Genomic DNA, 15,003 nt, shown 5'->3' on the forward strand with positions numbered 1-15,003 from the left:
CAGGTAGGAGTATTTATACCACAGAAATCAGCAAAAGCTACCAATCAGAGGTTCCCCTCCTATTCTGAAGAGCCTTTAAATATTTGCCAGCACTTCACTGGCAATAGCCATTATTGTTTCAAAATACCATTCAACTCTTCATTGTTCAGAATCTTATTTGAAGATCTAAATGGTTGGGTGTTTTCTGTGTGAACCTGTCCTGGAAAAAGATTTAAATGTTTCTCATTCATTTATACTAATGGAAATGTTAGACTTTCACTGTGAAGGTCTTATTATGTGAGACTTTCCCCAAAGAGAGTTCTTCCTTTTGTATCAGTTGTATTCTATTCCAAATAAACTGCTTACAATTCAATTTTTTAGAGATAGGGTCTTGCTATGTTCCCTAGGCTGGAGTACATTGGCATAATCATACCTTACTGCATCCTCATACTACTGGGCTCAAGCAATTCTCCCACCTCAGCCTCCCCAGTAGTTGGGAATACAGACATGTATCACTACACCCAACTAAAATTTGGATTCTTATTTGAAAAAATGGTATTCTATTTTTTAAAACTCAATCCATGCTTGTGAAGCAAAATATGTAGACTTCGAATAGAACCTAACAGATTATAGTTCTCTGTCATAAAGTCTATGTGGTTTAATGATAAAAGGTTAATTTAAAAATTTTGTAAAGTATAAAATAAACAATTTTATTAGATGAACTCATTTATTTGACATATTAAATTAGACAAAGAAATATATATGTAACCAGATAAAAACAATCACATTCTCATACTACTTGAACACACAGCAGTGGTCAAAAATAATGGATTGTAAAATGGACCCCAGGATTTAATGCAAAAACCACCCCATACGAGAAAAGTTTCAGGCTTCTAACTTCACTGAATCCAGTACTAAACGTGCTTCTTTATATTCCTCAGCTTCTTCCAAGTCTTTTTCACTTTCCTAAAATGAAATACAATAAAAATTAAGTTTATCCTTTTCAAGTTTCAGTACTTTGTTATTTACTCAAATATTACAAACCATTAACGTAAATAACTAAAAAATTAAAAGTAAAAAATCCCAAGCCTCATCTAAATATATTGTAATTCCACAGGTTTCCCACATTCTGCTCCTTCTTTACAAGGAAAGGAAGAAATAACTGGTGGTTTTGTTTCACTGTATATATTCTCATATAATAAGTGAATAACAGTCTTCTAAAGCTACCAGCATTAAGTAAATTAAATAAAAACCTCAGAAAAAGTTTATTCTCATTTTGTTGACCCATCATCATCATATGAAAGAGAAAAGTAAAAAGGAAGATTTACTAACATGTTAAATATATGACAGCATTCAGGCCAAAATAATCCACCAACTATTCACAATGACAAAGAAGGCTTCCAATGTCACAACAGAGTTAAATATAATCTTTGAATTAAACAAATGAATTGCCTGCTTGCTAACGGGTATTATATACCCTACACTAAAGGAAACAAAATACATCTTTCATTTTCTGATATTTAAAGATTGAGTTTTTCCATAATACTGATATACAGGCAACTTTTACTAATATATTGTAATGATAACAGACAAATGAAATAATATTATCTAAATTACATAAGAAATTTTGTTTGATTTTTAAATGAAGCTATGGTTAGCAATTTATGTCAGGTCAATAAAAGATGGAGATATACAAACAGAGTAGAGGAAACAAAGTATGTGTGTATTTAATATGAAAACTGAAAGCAAAAGGACTGAGAATTTGCTTAGCTCAAACTATAGGTAAGAATTTCTTAAACCTCCATCTTATACCTTAAACACATCTTTGTTCTGTTAGTAAATATAAGCTCTTCGAGGGCAGAGATATTGTTGAATACATCTTCACATACAAATATATCATCCAAAGACATTATTATTATTATTATTATTTTGGTATTTTTAGTAGAGATGGGGTTTCACCATGTTGGTCAGGCTGGTCTTGAACTCCTGACCTCGTGATCCACCCACCTCGGCCTCCCAAAGTGCTGGGATTACAGGCGTGAGCCACTGCACCCGGCGGCCAACATTATTTTTTTTCAAGCAATTTCTATTACTTTCTCAGCTACAAGATTCATGACAGAAAAAAAGCATTTAAACTGTCAAGAAATACATATGATGCTTCCTGTCTTAGACAGTATTTTAACAGTTATTATTTCCTGCTTTATCTACCTTCTGTATCACAAGGCATTTATACCAGCAAGTAAAAGTGTTATTCAACTCCAAATTAATATGAGGGGACTACATAGATTACCAGGTTTTTTTCCCCCCCTCAAACTGATTTAGGTTTGAATGTGAAAGAATTCCAGATCCTTTTAATAAGATCCCAAATTCTTTTGAAACATTAGATCTTTTAAAATTTTCATCAGTCAACTCATCCTCAATGTCTCAAAAGATCTTTATGTATGAAAACCAAATAATCAAGACATTGCTGAAGAATACTGGTACTATCATAACTTAAATAAATTTAACTAGCTAAATTTTAATAAACTGAACAAACGTGCTAGAAAACAGTACTTTTACTGGAGGCATAATTCAAAACACAATGTAAACTCCATTAATTATTTTAAAATGTAGTGGTATGAAGGGCAAGTGAATAAGAAATACTGCCAACTAGTTCTCAGTGTTAAATATTTAAACTTTTGGCTTTCCATGTATTGGACTGAAAAAAAAAATTTAAACATAAGACACAGAAGTCTTTGCTTACTAATATCTGTTGAAGATCCAAATATGCGGCTTCCAACCTGCGCTGGCAATCTGGGATCATCATCCGGGATTCTTGTAGGATCTCTGCCTAGAATGAGAATCTCTGTGAGACGTTCAAAGATGGCAGAACTTGTATGTGTTTAGCTCATATCTTGGTAAGTATATCCTTATTAAGAGGAATCAGAAAAAAGTTATGGTTATGTTAAATGGTTCAATATTTTAACTTAAATTGTATTTATTAGAAGTTAGAAAGAAAGGCCAGGCACAGTGGCTCACGCCTGTAATCCCAGCACTTTGGAAGGCCGAGGCAGGCAGATCACCTGAGGTCAGGAGTTCGAGACCAGCCTAACCAACATGGAGAAACCCCGTCTCTACTAAAAATACAAAATTAGCAGGGCGTGGTGGTGCATGCCTGCAATCCCAGCTACTCAGGAGGCTGAGGCAGGAGAATCGCTTGAACCCAGGAGGCGGAGGTTGCGATGAGCTGAGATTGCACCATTGCACTCTGGCCTGGGCAACAAGAGCAAAACTCCATCTCAAAAAAAAAAAAAAAAAAACAGAAAGTTAGAAAAGAAAGACTTCATACTGTAAAATCTACAAAGTACAAGTTTTAGAACTATATCTTTTTGGTAATCACCTTCTCATGCTAAGTGAAAGTTAACTGGAAAAGCTTTTCATAGAGCATTTATTTTAAAAGGCTATTTAAAATAAACTATTTCCCCTGCTGTCACAAAGCACCTTTATCCAAAATGGGATCAGCTGGTTATATAAATATCTCCTGCATCTTTTGAGTAATAAAGAAAAACAGTGTTCAGATAATATCACATGGAGATAATTACTGCATGAAAAAAGTTATTGAGTTATTGATCACATCGTGTGCACACTGCAGGAGGTTCACACTGAAAGAGAGAGGTAAAGAAAAATGAAAAGCAAAGACCAGCAGGTTCATATTTTTGATGCTTATCATGCATAAAAAGTTATTACTTATCCTCGTGCTTCATTTTAGGAGAGAGATTATTCTCCCCATGCAATGTAAGCCAAATTACCAATGTGGCACCCCTCTGAATCTAAACTTCTTGCCTATTCCTCCTGATGACAGACACTACAGAATTAAACACAGAAATATGTATTCTAGAGGATATTTCTGGACGTAAAATCCATCATTCAAAACTGGACTATAACACATCAAATTATGAAAGAAAAAAAATCAAATCAATGACAGGGAAACCCAACTGATAAGAGTAAATAAGTTAATGCCACATATTGGACTTCAAATAGGGCTTTTTCTTAGAGTACTAGGATGGTTTATTTCCTTAAACTATTCTCAGAAAGAAACATAGAGCTCATGTAAACATTTATTTCCAAAAAAATAATGTTTGGTCAAATACCTTTAAAGAAATAGGTAGAAAATCTGAGCTTTTTACTAAGGAGATTATCAAGCTCATATAAAATAAAAAGTAATGATATAATTTAACGGTAATAATACTATATTTTAATAGAAACTTTAAGTCCCAGTACCTTCTTCCTTTCCCAAATAGCTTTGTCAGAGCTCATATTGAAAACAAAAATCTCAACTATAACATACAAAGAAGTTCTTTATTCACATCTATTTTCTCAGGTGGAAATTTATTGTTGAACTTAAACCTCTTTTACTAATAAGGCACAGGTTGAAAATTTCAAGCATAACATCATGATTTTACTTCAGAGCTAATCATACTATGCCTACACATTTAACCACTGCCATTAAATTATTTTTGTGTATCTGGTTAATTTGAATATATGTCAAAAATCAGTGACAGGAATATTTCATAGTGGAGTTTTCCTATTTCCTTTCCTATGGAATTCCCTTCAGAATGGTTACAGGAATTAAACAAGATGAAATGAATAGGTCAAATCCATGACAAGTCACAAAATGTGTTTGTAAAAAAAAATATTTTCTAAGCTTTAGCCACCAAAAAAAACTTTAGACAATGCCATCCAAAAATAACTTCTATTCATTAAAATTCTATCTATTATTACAGATCAAGAATCCTCAGTCTATCAAAACAGGACTCTGACTTACACAGGGCCAAAGCTCAGGCTCTCCCATACACTACCCCAATTCATTCAATAAGTTTACTATACGTCTTCAGGACGCCAGATACTGGGGATACAAAGATGAAAAAGAAAAGGTCTCTGTCCTCCAAATCCGTAAGTCTAGGTGTATTAACACGAAAAGAAACATTTGAGATTGCTTCAAGAAGATCATGCCACAGAGAGCCAAAGGAATATAGTGATGGCTATGATTTGGAATCCACAAACCACATCTTCATCAAAGCCATAAATCATATATTTTACCTTGGGACAATGAATTGCAACTGTCTGGAATAATTTAAAAACACACTATATGAGGTGTGATTATATATGTAAAGATACCCCCCAAAACACCTAAACTTAATTAAATGAATATTATCTTTCAAAGTGTTTCCCTTGGGAGGTAGTACTCAAATGAGTTGCGCCTCTGTTTACAATATCTGAATCAATTGTCAGTTTATTCTAATGTTGACTATGATAAATCTGAGCTTAATTCAGGATCTTGGCACAGACTGGGAGATGCAAAGAACCTTAGAGGAACAAACACAACAGGATGTGGTACTAACTGATGTCTAATTGTTTTTAAAACAAGTTATGGTTTTATAGGGGGTACTTATTTGGTAAAATGGAAGTTGGGAGTTAGTTTAGCAAGGTTCAGGTTATAACAATGAATAAATGGCTGAACCTAAAATCTAATCAATTTCCTTTAGAGTCAAACATATGTAAATTGGAAAGGATGTACCCCAATTGGCAGATCTTCATTTTTGTCAGAAAGAAGAGTTCTGTGAAATAATCTGGCCAATGTCAATCAAGCTCTTAGGTTATTGCTTGATTGTGATGAGGTTTCCAGCTTCTTTAAGGATCCAGATCATCCATCAGAAGCTGGCTATACCTTTAGCTATAATAATCAATAGATACTCTAATATTAGTATTGGCTACCTCTGAAACCAATGGCATTAGTTTGCCAGGCTGAGCTCTAGAGTAATCCAGAGATTACTGGAACAATGGTTAAGTGTTTCCTTTAGATGGTAGTAAAATGTTAATGTACTCACTTGTCAGGAAATCTATTTGACTTGTATTTTGTGGTTATTGCTAAATGAGTAAGATTGTAAGAAGAATCTTAAGTCAAAGAAAAAAATGATCTTTGGGCCCTTAAGCTCTAATGTATCAATAATTACTTTAAATGTAAATGATGTAAATATGCTAGTTAAAAGGCAGAGATTCATGGATTGAACCCAATAACATGCTGTCTACAAGAAACTCATTTCACACATAATAAAATAAAAAATAAAAGGATGGGAAAATATATATAATGTAAACATTAATTTAAAAAATCAGGGCTAGGCATGGTGGCTCATTCCTATATAATCCCAGCACTTTAGGAGGCCAAGGCAGGAAGATCGCTTGAGGCCAGCAGTTCGCAACCAGCCTGGGCAACACAATGAAACTCTGTTTACAAAAAATAAAAATTAGGTGAGTGTGGTGGCACATGCCTGTAGTTCTAGCTACTCAAGAGGCTGAGGCAGGAGGATTACTTGAGCCCAGGAGCTGGGAAGTTACAATGAGCTATGATCGTGACAATGTACTCCAGCCTAGGCAAAAGAGTGAGACATTGCCTCTAAAAAGCCAAAAAATCAGGAGTGGCTAAACTAATACCAGATAAAGTAAACTTCAAAGCAAAATAATTATTACAGACAAAGAGGGATGTTACATTATCATAAAATTATCAATCTACCAAGAAAATACAGTGATCTTAGCTGTGCATGCATTAAATAACAGAGTTTAAAAATATGTAAAACAAAAACTGATAGCGCTGAAAGGAAAAACAGACAAATCCATATACATAAGCTGGGGATTTCAATACCCCACTCTCAGCAACTGATAGAAACATTAGATGAAAATCAGTAAAGGTATAAAAGAACTGCACAACACCAACGCACAAGGTGTAACCGACTTTTATAGAACACTCTACCTCAGAAAGGAGAATACAATGTTCTAATAAGTAAGGAGAATACAAATACTTTTCAAGTGCCCATGAAATATTTACTGAAGTAAGCCACATTCTGGATCAAAAAACCCCAACAATAACAAAAACCCCAACAAATTTAAAAGAACTGAAATCCTACATAATACATTATCTGACTATAATGGAGTAAAATTAGAAATCATAACAGAAAGAAAGAAAATCCCTACTTAGAAATTAAACAAGATACTTTAAGTAGCCCATGGGCCAAAAAAAAGTCTCAAATAAAGACACAGATAAATGGAAATGAAAATATAACATGTCAAATTTTATGGGATGCAGCTAAAGCAGTGTCTGTTGGGAAATTTATAGCACTAAATGCTTACATTAATCAAAAGGAAAGGTCTGAAATTAATAATCTTGTTTTAATTTAATTTAAATAAGTTCTTGTTTCAAGAACCTAGAAAAAGAAGAGCAAAATAAACCTACAACAAGCAGAAGGAAATAATATATAAGAGCAGAAATCAACGAAATTAAAAACAGAAAAGCAATAGACAAAACTGTATGAAACAAAAAGCTGGTTCTGGCTGGGTGCCATGGCTCATGCCTGTAATCCTAACACTTTGGGAGGTTGGGGCAGGCAGATCGCTTCAGTCCAGGAATTCCAGACCAGCCTGGGCAACAGGCAAGACCCCATCTCTACAAAAAATTAGCCAGGTGTGGTGACACACATCTGTAGTCCCAGCTACTTGGGAGGCCAAAGTGGGAGGATTGCTTGAACCTGGGAGGTTAAGGCTGCAGTGAGCCAGGATCACACCACTGCACTCCAGCCTGGGCGATACAGTGAAACCCTGTCTCAAAAAAATAGTAATAAAATAAAAAAACCAAAAAGTTGGTTTCTTGAAAAGAAAAAAGAAACCACACTGATAAACCTTTAGCAAGACAGACAGAGATAAAGCGAAAGGGCACAAATCACCAAAAGCAGTCCAAAATAGAGGATATCATTACGGATCCTGCAATTATTAAAAGGAGAAGAAAGAAATAATATATGACCAATTCCTCAAAAACTACCAACTACCCAAACTTAATTACTTAAATAGTCCTATTAATCAATCACTACAGAAACTGAAGTTGTAATTTATTTGTTGTTGTTAATTTAAAAGTACTTTTTCTCCAATGTTCTGCTGAATGAAGTTGTAATTTAAAAGTTCCTACAAAAGAGCTCTCCAGGCCCAGACAATTTCAATAGACAATTCTACCAAACATTTAAATAACAATTAACACCAATTTTACACAAATCCTTCAAGAAAACAGAAAAGGAAGGAACAAATGATTTTTGAAATCAGTATTCCCAAATGATTTTATGAAATCTGTATTAACCTTACAGCAACACCACACAAAGACAGCACAAAAAAAGAAAACTGCCTCAACAAATTAGCAAACTGAATTCAGCAATGTATACAAATAATTATTTATAGACCAGTATCAAGTGGGATTCATTGTATGTATGCAAGGACAGTTAAATATTTGAAAATCAATCTATGTAATTCACATCATCAGGTCTGAGAAAGAAAATGAATATAATCCTAGAACTAATAAGTTCAGCAAGGTGAGTTTGCAGGTTACAAGATCAACATAAAAACAAAAATCAACTGCACTTTTATATCTAACAACAAATATGGTATGTGGAAACCAAAACTAAAAACAATACCATTTGCAAGAGCGTGAAAAAAAAAAAAAAAAAGAAAGAAATACTTAGCTATACATTTATAATGTGCAGGATCTGTATGCTGAAAATTATAAAATGCTGATGAAGGAAATCAGACCTAAATAAATTAGAAAGACTTACCATATCCATTAACTGGGACATCAATTTGCCCCAAACTGATTTATAGGTTTAATGCAATTCCTATCAAAAGGTGTTTTATAGATACAGACAAGCTTATTTAAAAATTTACATGGAAAGCCAAAACAAACTAGAAAAGCTAAAATAATTTTGAAAAAAAAATAAAATAAAATAAACACTCATTCTTCCCAATGTTAAGATTTACTACATCAGTACAGAATCAAAACAGTGCAGTATTGTTAAAGGGATAGACAAAGATTAATGAACCAGAAGAGAGAACACAAAAGTAAACCTACACAAATATGTCCAACTATTTTTGACAAAGATACAAAAGCAATTCAATGAAAGGAAGACAGCCTTTTCAACAAATGCTGCTGGAGCAACTGGACATTGATTGGCAAAAAGATGAATCTCAAACCAAACGTAACACTTTATATAAAAATTACCTCAAAATAGATTGAAGACTTAAATACAAAACACAAAATCATACAACTTTTAGGGAAAAAAAAATAGAAAATCTTTGGGACCTAAGACAAGCAAAGAGGCCTTAGCCCTGAAACCAAAAGTATGATTCATAAAAGTAAGTACTAATAAATTGGACGTTCTTGAATTTAAAAACTGTTGGCTGGGTGCGATGGCTCATGCCTATAATCCCAGCACTTTGGGAGGCCAAGGCGGGCAGATCACTTGAGGTCAGGAGTTCGAGACCAGCCTGACCAACACGGTGAAACCTTTTCTCTACTAAAAATACAAAAATTAGCTGGGCATGGTGGCAGGTGCATATAATCCCAGCTACTAGGGAGACTGAGGCAGGAGAATTGCTTGAACCTGGGAGGCAGAGGTTGCAGTGAGCTGAGATTGCACCACTGCATTCCAGCAAAGAGTATGGCTCTGACTCAAAATAAATAAATAAATAAATAAATAAATAAATAAATAAATAAAATAAAATAAAATAAAACAGCCAGGCATGGTGGCGCATGCCTGCAGTCCCAGCTACTTGGGAGGCTGAGGCAGAAGGATCGTTTCAACCCAGGAGGCAGAGGTTGCAGTGAGCCAAGATCTCCTCACTGCCAGCCTGGGTGACCAAGCAAGATTCTGTCTCAAAACAAAAACAAAAACAAAATCCCTGTTTCTCTGTCAAAGACACTGTTAAGAGGACAAGAAGACAAACTACAGACAGACATATCTGCAAACCACGTATCTGACAAAGGGCATGTGTCTAGAATATACAATGAACTCTCAAAACTCACACATTAAAAAAAAAACACAAAGCATCCAATTAGTGGGCAAAAGGCCTGATCACTCATTTTCACTGAAGAGGATATACAGACAGCAAATAAGGACATGAAAAAACATTCAACATTATTAGCCATTATGGAAATGCAAATTAAAAGCACAATGAGTTATCACTACACAGCTTTCATATAGCTGATGGCTAAATGCTAAAATTAAAAAATAGAGATCACACTGAATGCTGGTGAAGATGTAGAGAAATTGAATCATTGCTGGTGGGAACATAAAATAGTACAACCAATCTGGAAAAGAGTTTGGTAGTTTCTTTTAAAACAAAAACCACATGAATACAACCTAGTAATTGTACTCTTACGCATTTATCCTACAGAAATGAAAACTTATGTTCAAGAGTAGAGAACCCAGAAATAAACCCAAATACAGCCAACTATCTTTGACAAAGCAAACGAAAACATAAAGTCGGGAAAGGACACCCTTTTCAACAAATGGTGCTGGGACACTTGGCAAGCCACATGTAGGAAAATGAAACTGGATCCTTACCTCTCATCTTATACAAAAATCAACTTAAGATGGATTAAAGACAAATCTAAGACCTGAAACCATGAAAATTCTGGAAGATAACATTGTAAAAACCCTTCTAGACATTGGCTTAGGCAACGATTTCATAACTAAGAACCCAAAAGGAAATGTAATAAAAACAAAGATAAATAGCTGGGACTTAATTAAAGAGCTTTTGCATGGCAAAAGGAACAGTCAGCAGAGTAAACAGATTACCCATAGAGTGGGAGAAAATCTTCACAATCTATACATCTGACAAAGGACTAATATCCAGAATCAATAACAAATTCAAACAAATTAGCAAGAAAAAAACAAACAATCCCATCAAAAAGTGGGCTAACGATATGAATAGACAATTCTCAAAAGAAGACATACAAATGGCCAACAAATGTATGAAAAAATGCTCAACACTAATGATCAGGGAAATGCAAATCAAAACCACAATGCAATAACCACCTTACTCCTGCAAGAATGATCATAATCAAAAAATAAAAAAATAATAGATGTTGGTGTGGATGTGGTGAACAGAGAACACTTCTACACTGCTGCTGGGAATGTAAACTAGTACATTCGTGTGGAGATTCCTTAAAGAACTAAAAGTAGGACTACCATTTGATCCAGCAATTCCTATTGGGTATCTACCCAGAGGAAAAGAAGTCATTATATGAAAAAGATACTTGCACACGCATGTTTATAGCAGCACAATTCACAACTGCAAAAATGTGGAACCAACCCGAATGTCCATCAGTCAACAAGTGGATAAACTGTGGCATGCATATATATGATGGAATACTACTCAGCCACAAAAAGCAATGAGTTAATGGCATTTGCAGCAACTTGCATGGGACTGGTGACTATTACTCTAAGTGAGGTAACTCAGTATATATATACAGATATATGATGGAATACTACTCAGCCATAAAAAGGAATGAGTTAATGGCATTTGCAGCAACTTGCATGGGACTGGAGACTATTACTTTAAGTGAGGTAACTCAGTATATATATACAGATAAATAATGGAATACTAGTCAGCCATAAAAAGGAATGAGTTAATGGCATTTGCAGCAACTTGGATGGGACTGGAGACTATTACTCTAAGTGAGGGAACTCAGGAATGGAAAAGGAAACATCGTATGTTCTCACTTATAAGTGGGAGCTAAGCTATGAGGATGCAAAGGCATAAGAATGACACAACAGACCTTTGGGGACTCAGAGGGAAAGGGTGGGAATGGGGTGAGGGATAAAAGACTACAAATCAGGTACAGTGTACACTGCTTGGGTGATGGGTGCACCAAAATCTCAAACATCACCACTAAACTTAATCTTGTAACCAAATACCACCTGTTCCCCCAAAACCTACAGAAATAATAAAATAAAATAAAACCTATGTTCACATCAAAACTGTACATGAATGTTCACAGCAGCTTTTCTCACAACAGCAAAAACCTGGAAACAATCCAAATGTTCATCAAAGGTTAAATGTTAGTACATCCAAACCATGGAATACTACTTAGCAGTAATAAAGAACAAACTATTGATACACTCAATAACTTCAATGGACCTAAAGGGAATTATATAGAACAGAAAAAGCCAATTTTAAAAGGTTACATACTATAGATTTCATTCTATGTTATGTGACTTTCTTGAGGCAGTGTAATTATTTAGGGTTTTGGGGTTTTGGGAGCAGAGAGGATGGGGTGGCTAAAAAGAAGTGGCAAGAGGGAGCTTTGCGATGGAACAGTTCTCCATCTTGATTGGTTGCTGCACATGCTACTGCAGAGAACTATACATGCAAACATACAAATGAGTGCAGGTATAACTAGTGAAATATGAGTAAGCTCTGTGGTGTACCAAGGTCAACTTCATGGTTTGAATATTGTATTATATTTATACAAGATACTAACATTGGGGGAGGAAGGATGAAGGATGTAACGACACCTCTTTGAATATCTTTTGGAATTTCCTGTGAAATCTTTAACAAGAAAAAAAGCAAGTGTATTACCTTCTATAAGCCTGCATATATGTACCAAGAGACAAACACATTTTCTTGGATGATTGTACGTTATTTTCCATATTTTTACTATTGATTAAAAGAAAATCTGGGTTTTTCTTTGAGGATCAGCCTTGTGAGACACTCCTGGTCAAAGGGGTATCTTCTTTGTTGACTGAAGCCTCCTAATATTTTCCATATATTTAATGAAAAACATTTCCCCTTTATTTTTAGGAAAAACATAGAAACATGTCATCGTAAATGTTCACTCTTGTTTCAAAGAGTAAAAATAAGTGTGTACATCTTTTTCAAAAAGATGAATTTTACATTATTGTAATTATATGCAATAATTGCAAAGCTTTTGTGAAAACTCTTTTGTGAGAAAACTGAGAACTCTTTGTCCAAAAATTATACCAGTTTGTCTTATTACTTCTGGAACCTAAAAGATAAGTTGTGCCTCAGGAGAAATGACAGAGATATGTCTGACTGAGTGTCATTACTGCCAATCATTATGCCCCAGGATAGGTTGAAAAACAAACCAGAAAGCTTTACCAAGTGAGGGCAAAACCCTCTGTACCCAACCCTAATTGGTAGAGAAGAAGAGAGATATCAGAAGCAGAAGGCTAAAATCAATTTGGGCAATATTTGAATGACATGTTATATTGTTTAGCCAGAAAATAAAAAAAAGACAGAATAAATCTTTAATTGACTGATATTCTGGCCTCCTGAAAACTTTTACCTAGTTGCTTGTTTTTAAATTTTCTATTTTATTTTATGTATTTTTTGAGACAAGGCCTCACTCTGTCACCCAGGCTGGAGGACAGTAGCATGATCATGGCTCACTGCAGCCTTGACCTCCTGGGCTCAGGTGATCCTCTTACCTCAGCCTCCCAGGTGGCTGGGACTTTTGGGTACACACCACCACACCCAGCTAATTTTTTGTATTCTAATAAAAATTTTTTTATTTTTTGTAGAGACAGAGTTTCACCTTTGATATGGTTTCACTCTGTGTCCCCACACAATCTCATCTTGAATTGTAATCCCCACATGTTAGGGAGGGACCTGGTGGGAGGTGATTGGATTATAGGGGCGGTTTCCTATATGCTCTGATAGTGAGGGAGTTCTCAGGAGATCACAGGGTTTATAAGTGGGGCACTTCCCACTTGTTCTCTCTCTCTCTCTCCCTCTCCTGCCGCCTTGTGAAGAAGGTGCTTGCTTCCCCTTCACATTCTGCCATGATTATAAGTTTCCTGAGGTCTCCCCAGCCAGGTGGAACTGTGAGTCAAGTAAACCTTTTTTCTTTGTAAGTTACCCAGTCTCGGGTAGTTCTATATAGCAGTGTAAAAACGGACTAATGCAAACAAGCTAACCCCAGGCTAGTCTCAAACTCTGGGCTCTAGTGATCTACCCAGCTTGGCCTCCCAAAGGGCTAGGATTACAGACGTGAGCCACTGCACCTGGCCTAAGTACTTATTTTAAAAGAACCAAAATTATACCTAGTCCAACAGAGGGACTGTCCCCTGATTTTTGGCAACCATCTTCAGGTAAGAGTTTGGTAGAGAATAAGAGATAGCACCTTAACTGTGTGCTTAAAATACAGCCAATTTAGAAGAGGTAGGAAAGCCAGAGCAAAATGGATCCAAGCGAGAGAAGAGCCAAAGTAGTGAGAAGTGACTGAGGATAGTGTTTAGCTCAGAGGAGGAAGAAATCTAGGGAGAAGTGTAGAAAACCCACAAAATGCAGCACTTGGCTTTCTTGATATTTTCTATGAAAGGCACAATAAATGTTAAGAAAACCACTGCTGACCTTAAAGTCCCAGGCAATCACAAACAGAGCAGTCCTTTTGGTTATACAACACCCATTGTATATGATAAAAAAAATGAATGGCCACAATATACCTAAGCCAGGGAAAAGAAATTAAGAAATGTATGTAGGTTGGCTAAAGACAAGTTTTTAGGAAACTCTGAAACAAAACTGCAATTGACAACTATATACATGGTAGGTTGACAACAGAAGCAAACAGAAACAACTATTGTTCTGTAATCAGACATGAAATGTTATTTCTGAATAAGTACTAAGTTGGCTATGAATCTAACAAATCCTGTTAAAAAAAATGATACCTATGACCAAAAAGAGAATTTTAACATGTCTGAGGGTAGAAACAACTTTTGAACAATTTTTTTCCCCTTTTACATCTGTGTATGTAGTCAGTAATGTAACTAGTGTGTGGCTGGTATTTTGAAATGACAATTACAACACAGGATTCAGTAGTTAATCCTTACCTATAAAGTAGTGATTTTATTGAAAGATGATACATACATAACTATAAATGAAATAAAACAGGTTCTGTGATAACCCATAACTTTATTTGTAAAATTTTATTTAGAAAGGGAACACATTTATTACTCTACTCCATGTAACTGATAACTCCTATTTTAGCTATAGGACTATTTTAAAATACATTATTGATGGTGAAAAAAAGCAGGGCAAAGAAAAAGACTAAATGAGGTCACTAGCTACATGACTGGGAAAACAAGCTGATGAAGTCCAAGAAGGACCTGGATGAAATAAAGTTATATACTGTGACATAATATTTTCCCA

General features: G+C 35.1%; 1 protein-coding gene across 2 annotated transcripts in view; it reads right to left on the reverse strand.

The window, feature by feature from the left end:
- Positions 1-687: 687 nt before the first annotated feature.
- TBCA (tubulin folding cofactor A) overlaps positions 688-15,003 on the reverse strand; it is an 87,238-nt gene continuing 72,922 nt past the window's right edge. For both annotated transcript variants that reach the window (XM_054488217.2, XM_054488218.2), the window contains 2 exons: positions 2,723-2,809; positions 688-945 (listed from right to left, as the gene is read on the reverse strand). In XM_054488217.2, coding sequence (XP_054344192.1) covers positions 865-945; positions 2,723-2,809 — 168 coding nt within the window. In that variant the 3' untranslated portion in view covers positions 688-864. The remainder of the gene's footprint in view (positions 946-2,722; positions 2,810-15,003) is intronic.

The sequence above is a fragment of the Pongo pygmaeus genome, chromosome 4, assembly GCF_028885625.2.
Source record: "Pongo pygmaeus isolate AG05252 chromosome 4, NHGRI_mPonPyg2-v2.0_pri, whole genome shotgun sequence".
NCBI classification, from domain to species: Eukaryota; Metazoa; Chordata; class Mammalia; order Primates; family Hominidae; genus Pongo; species Pongo pygmaeus.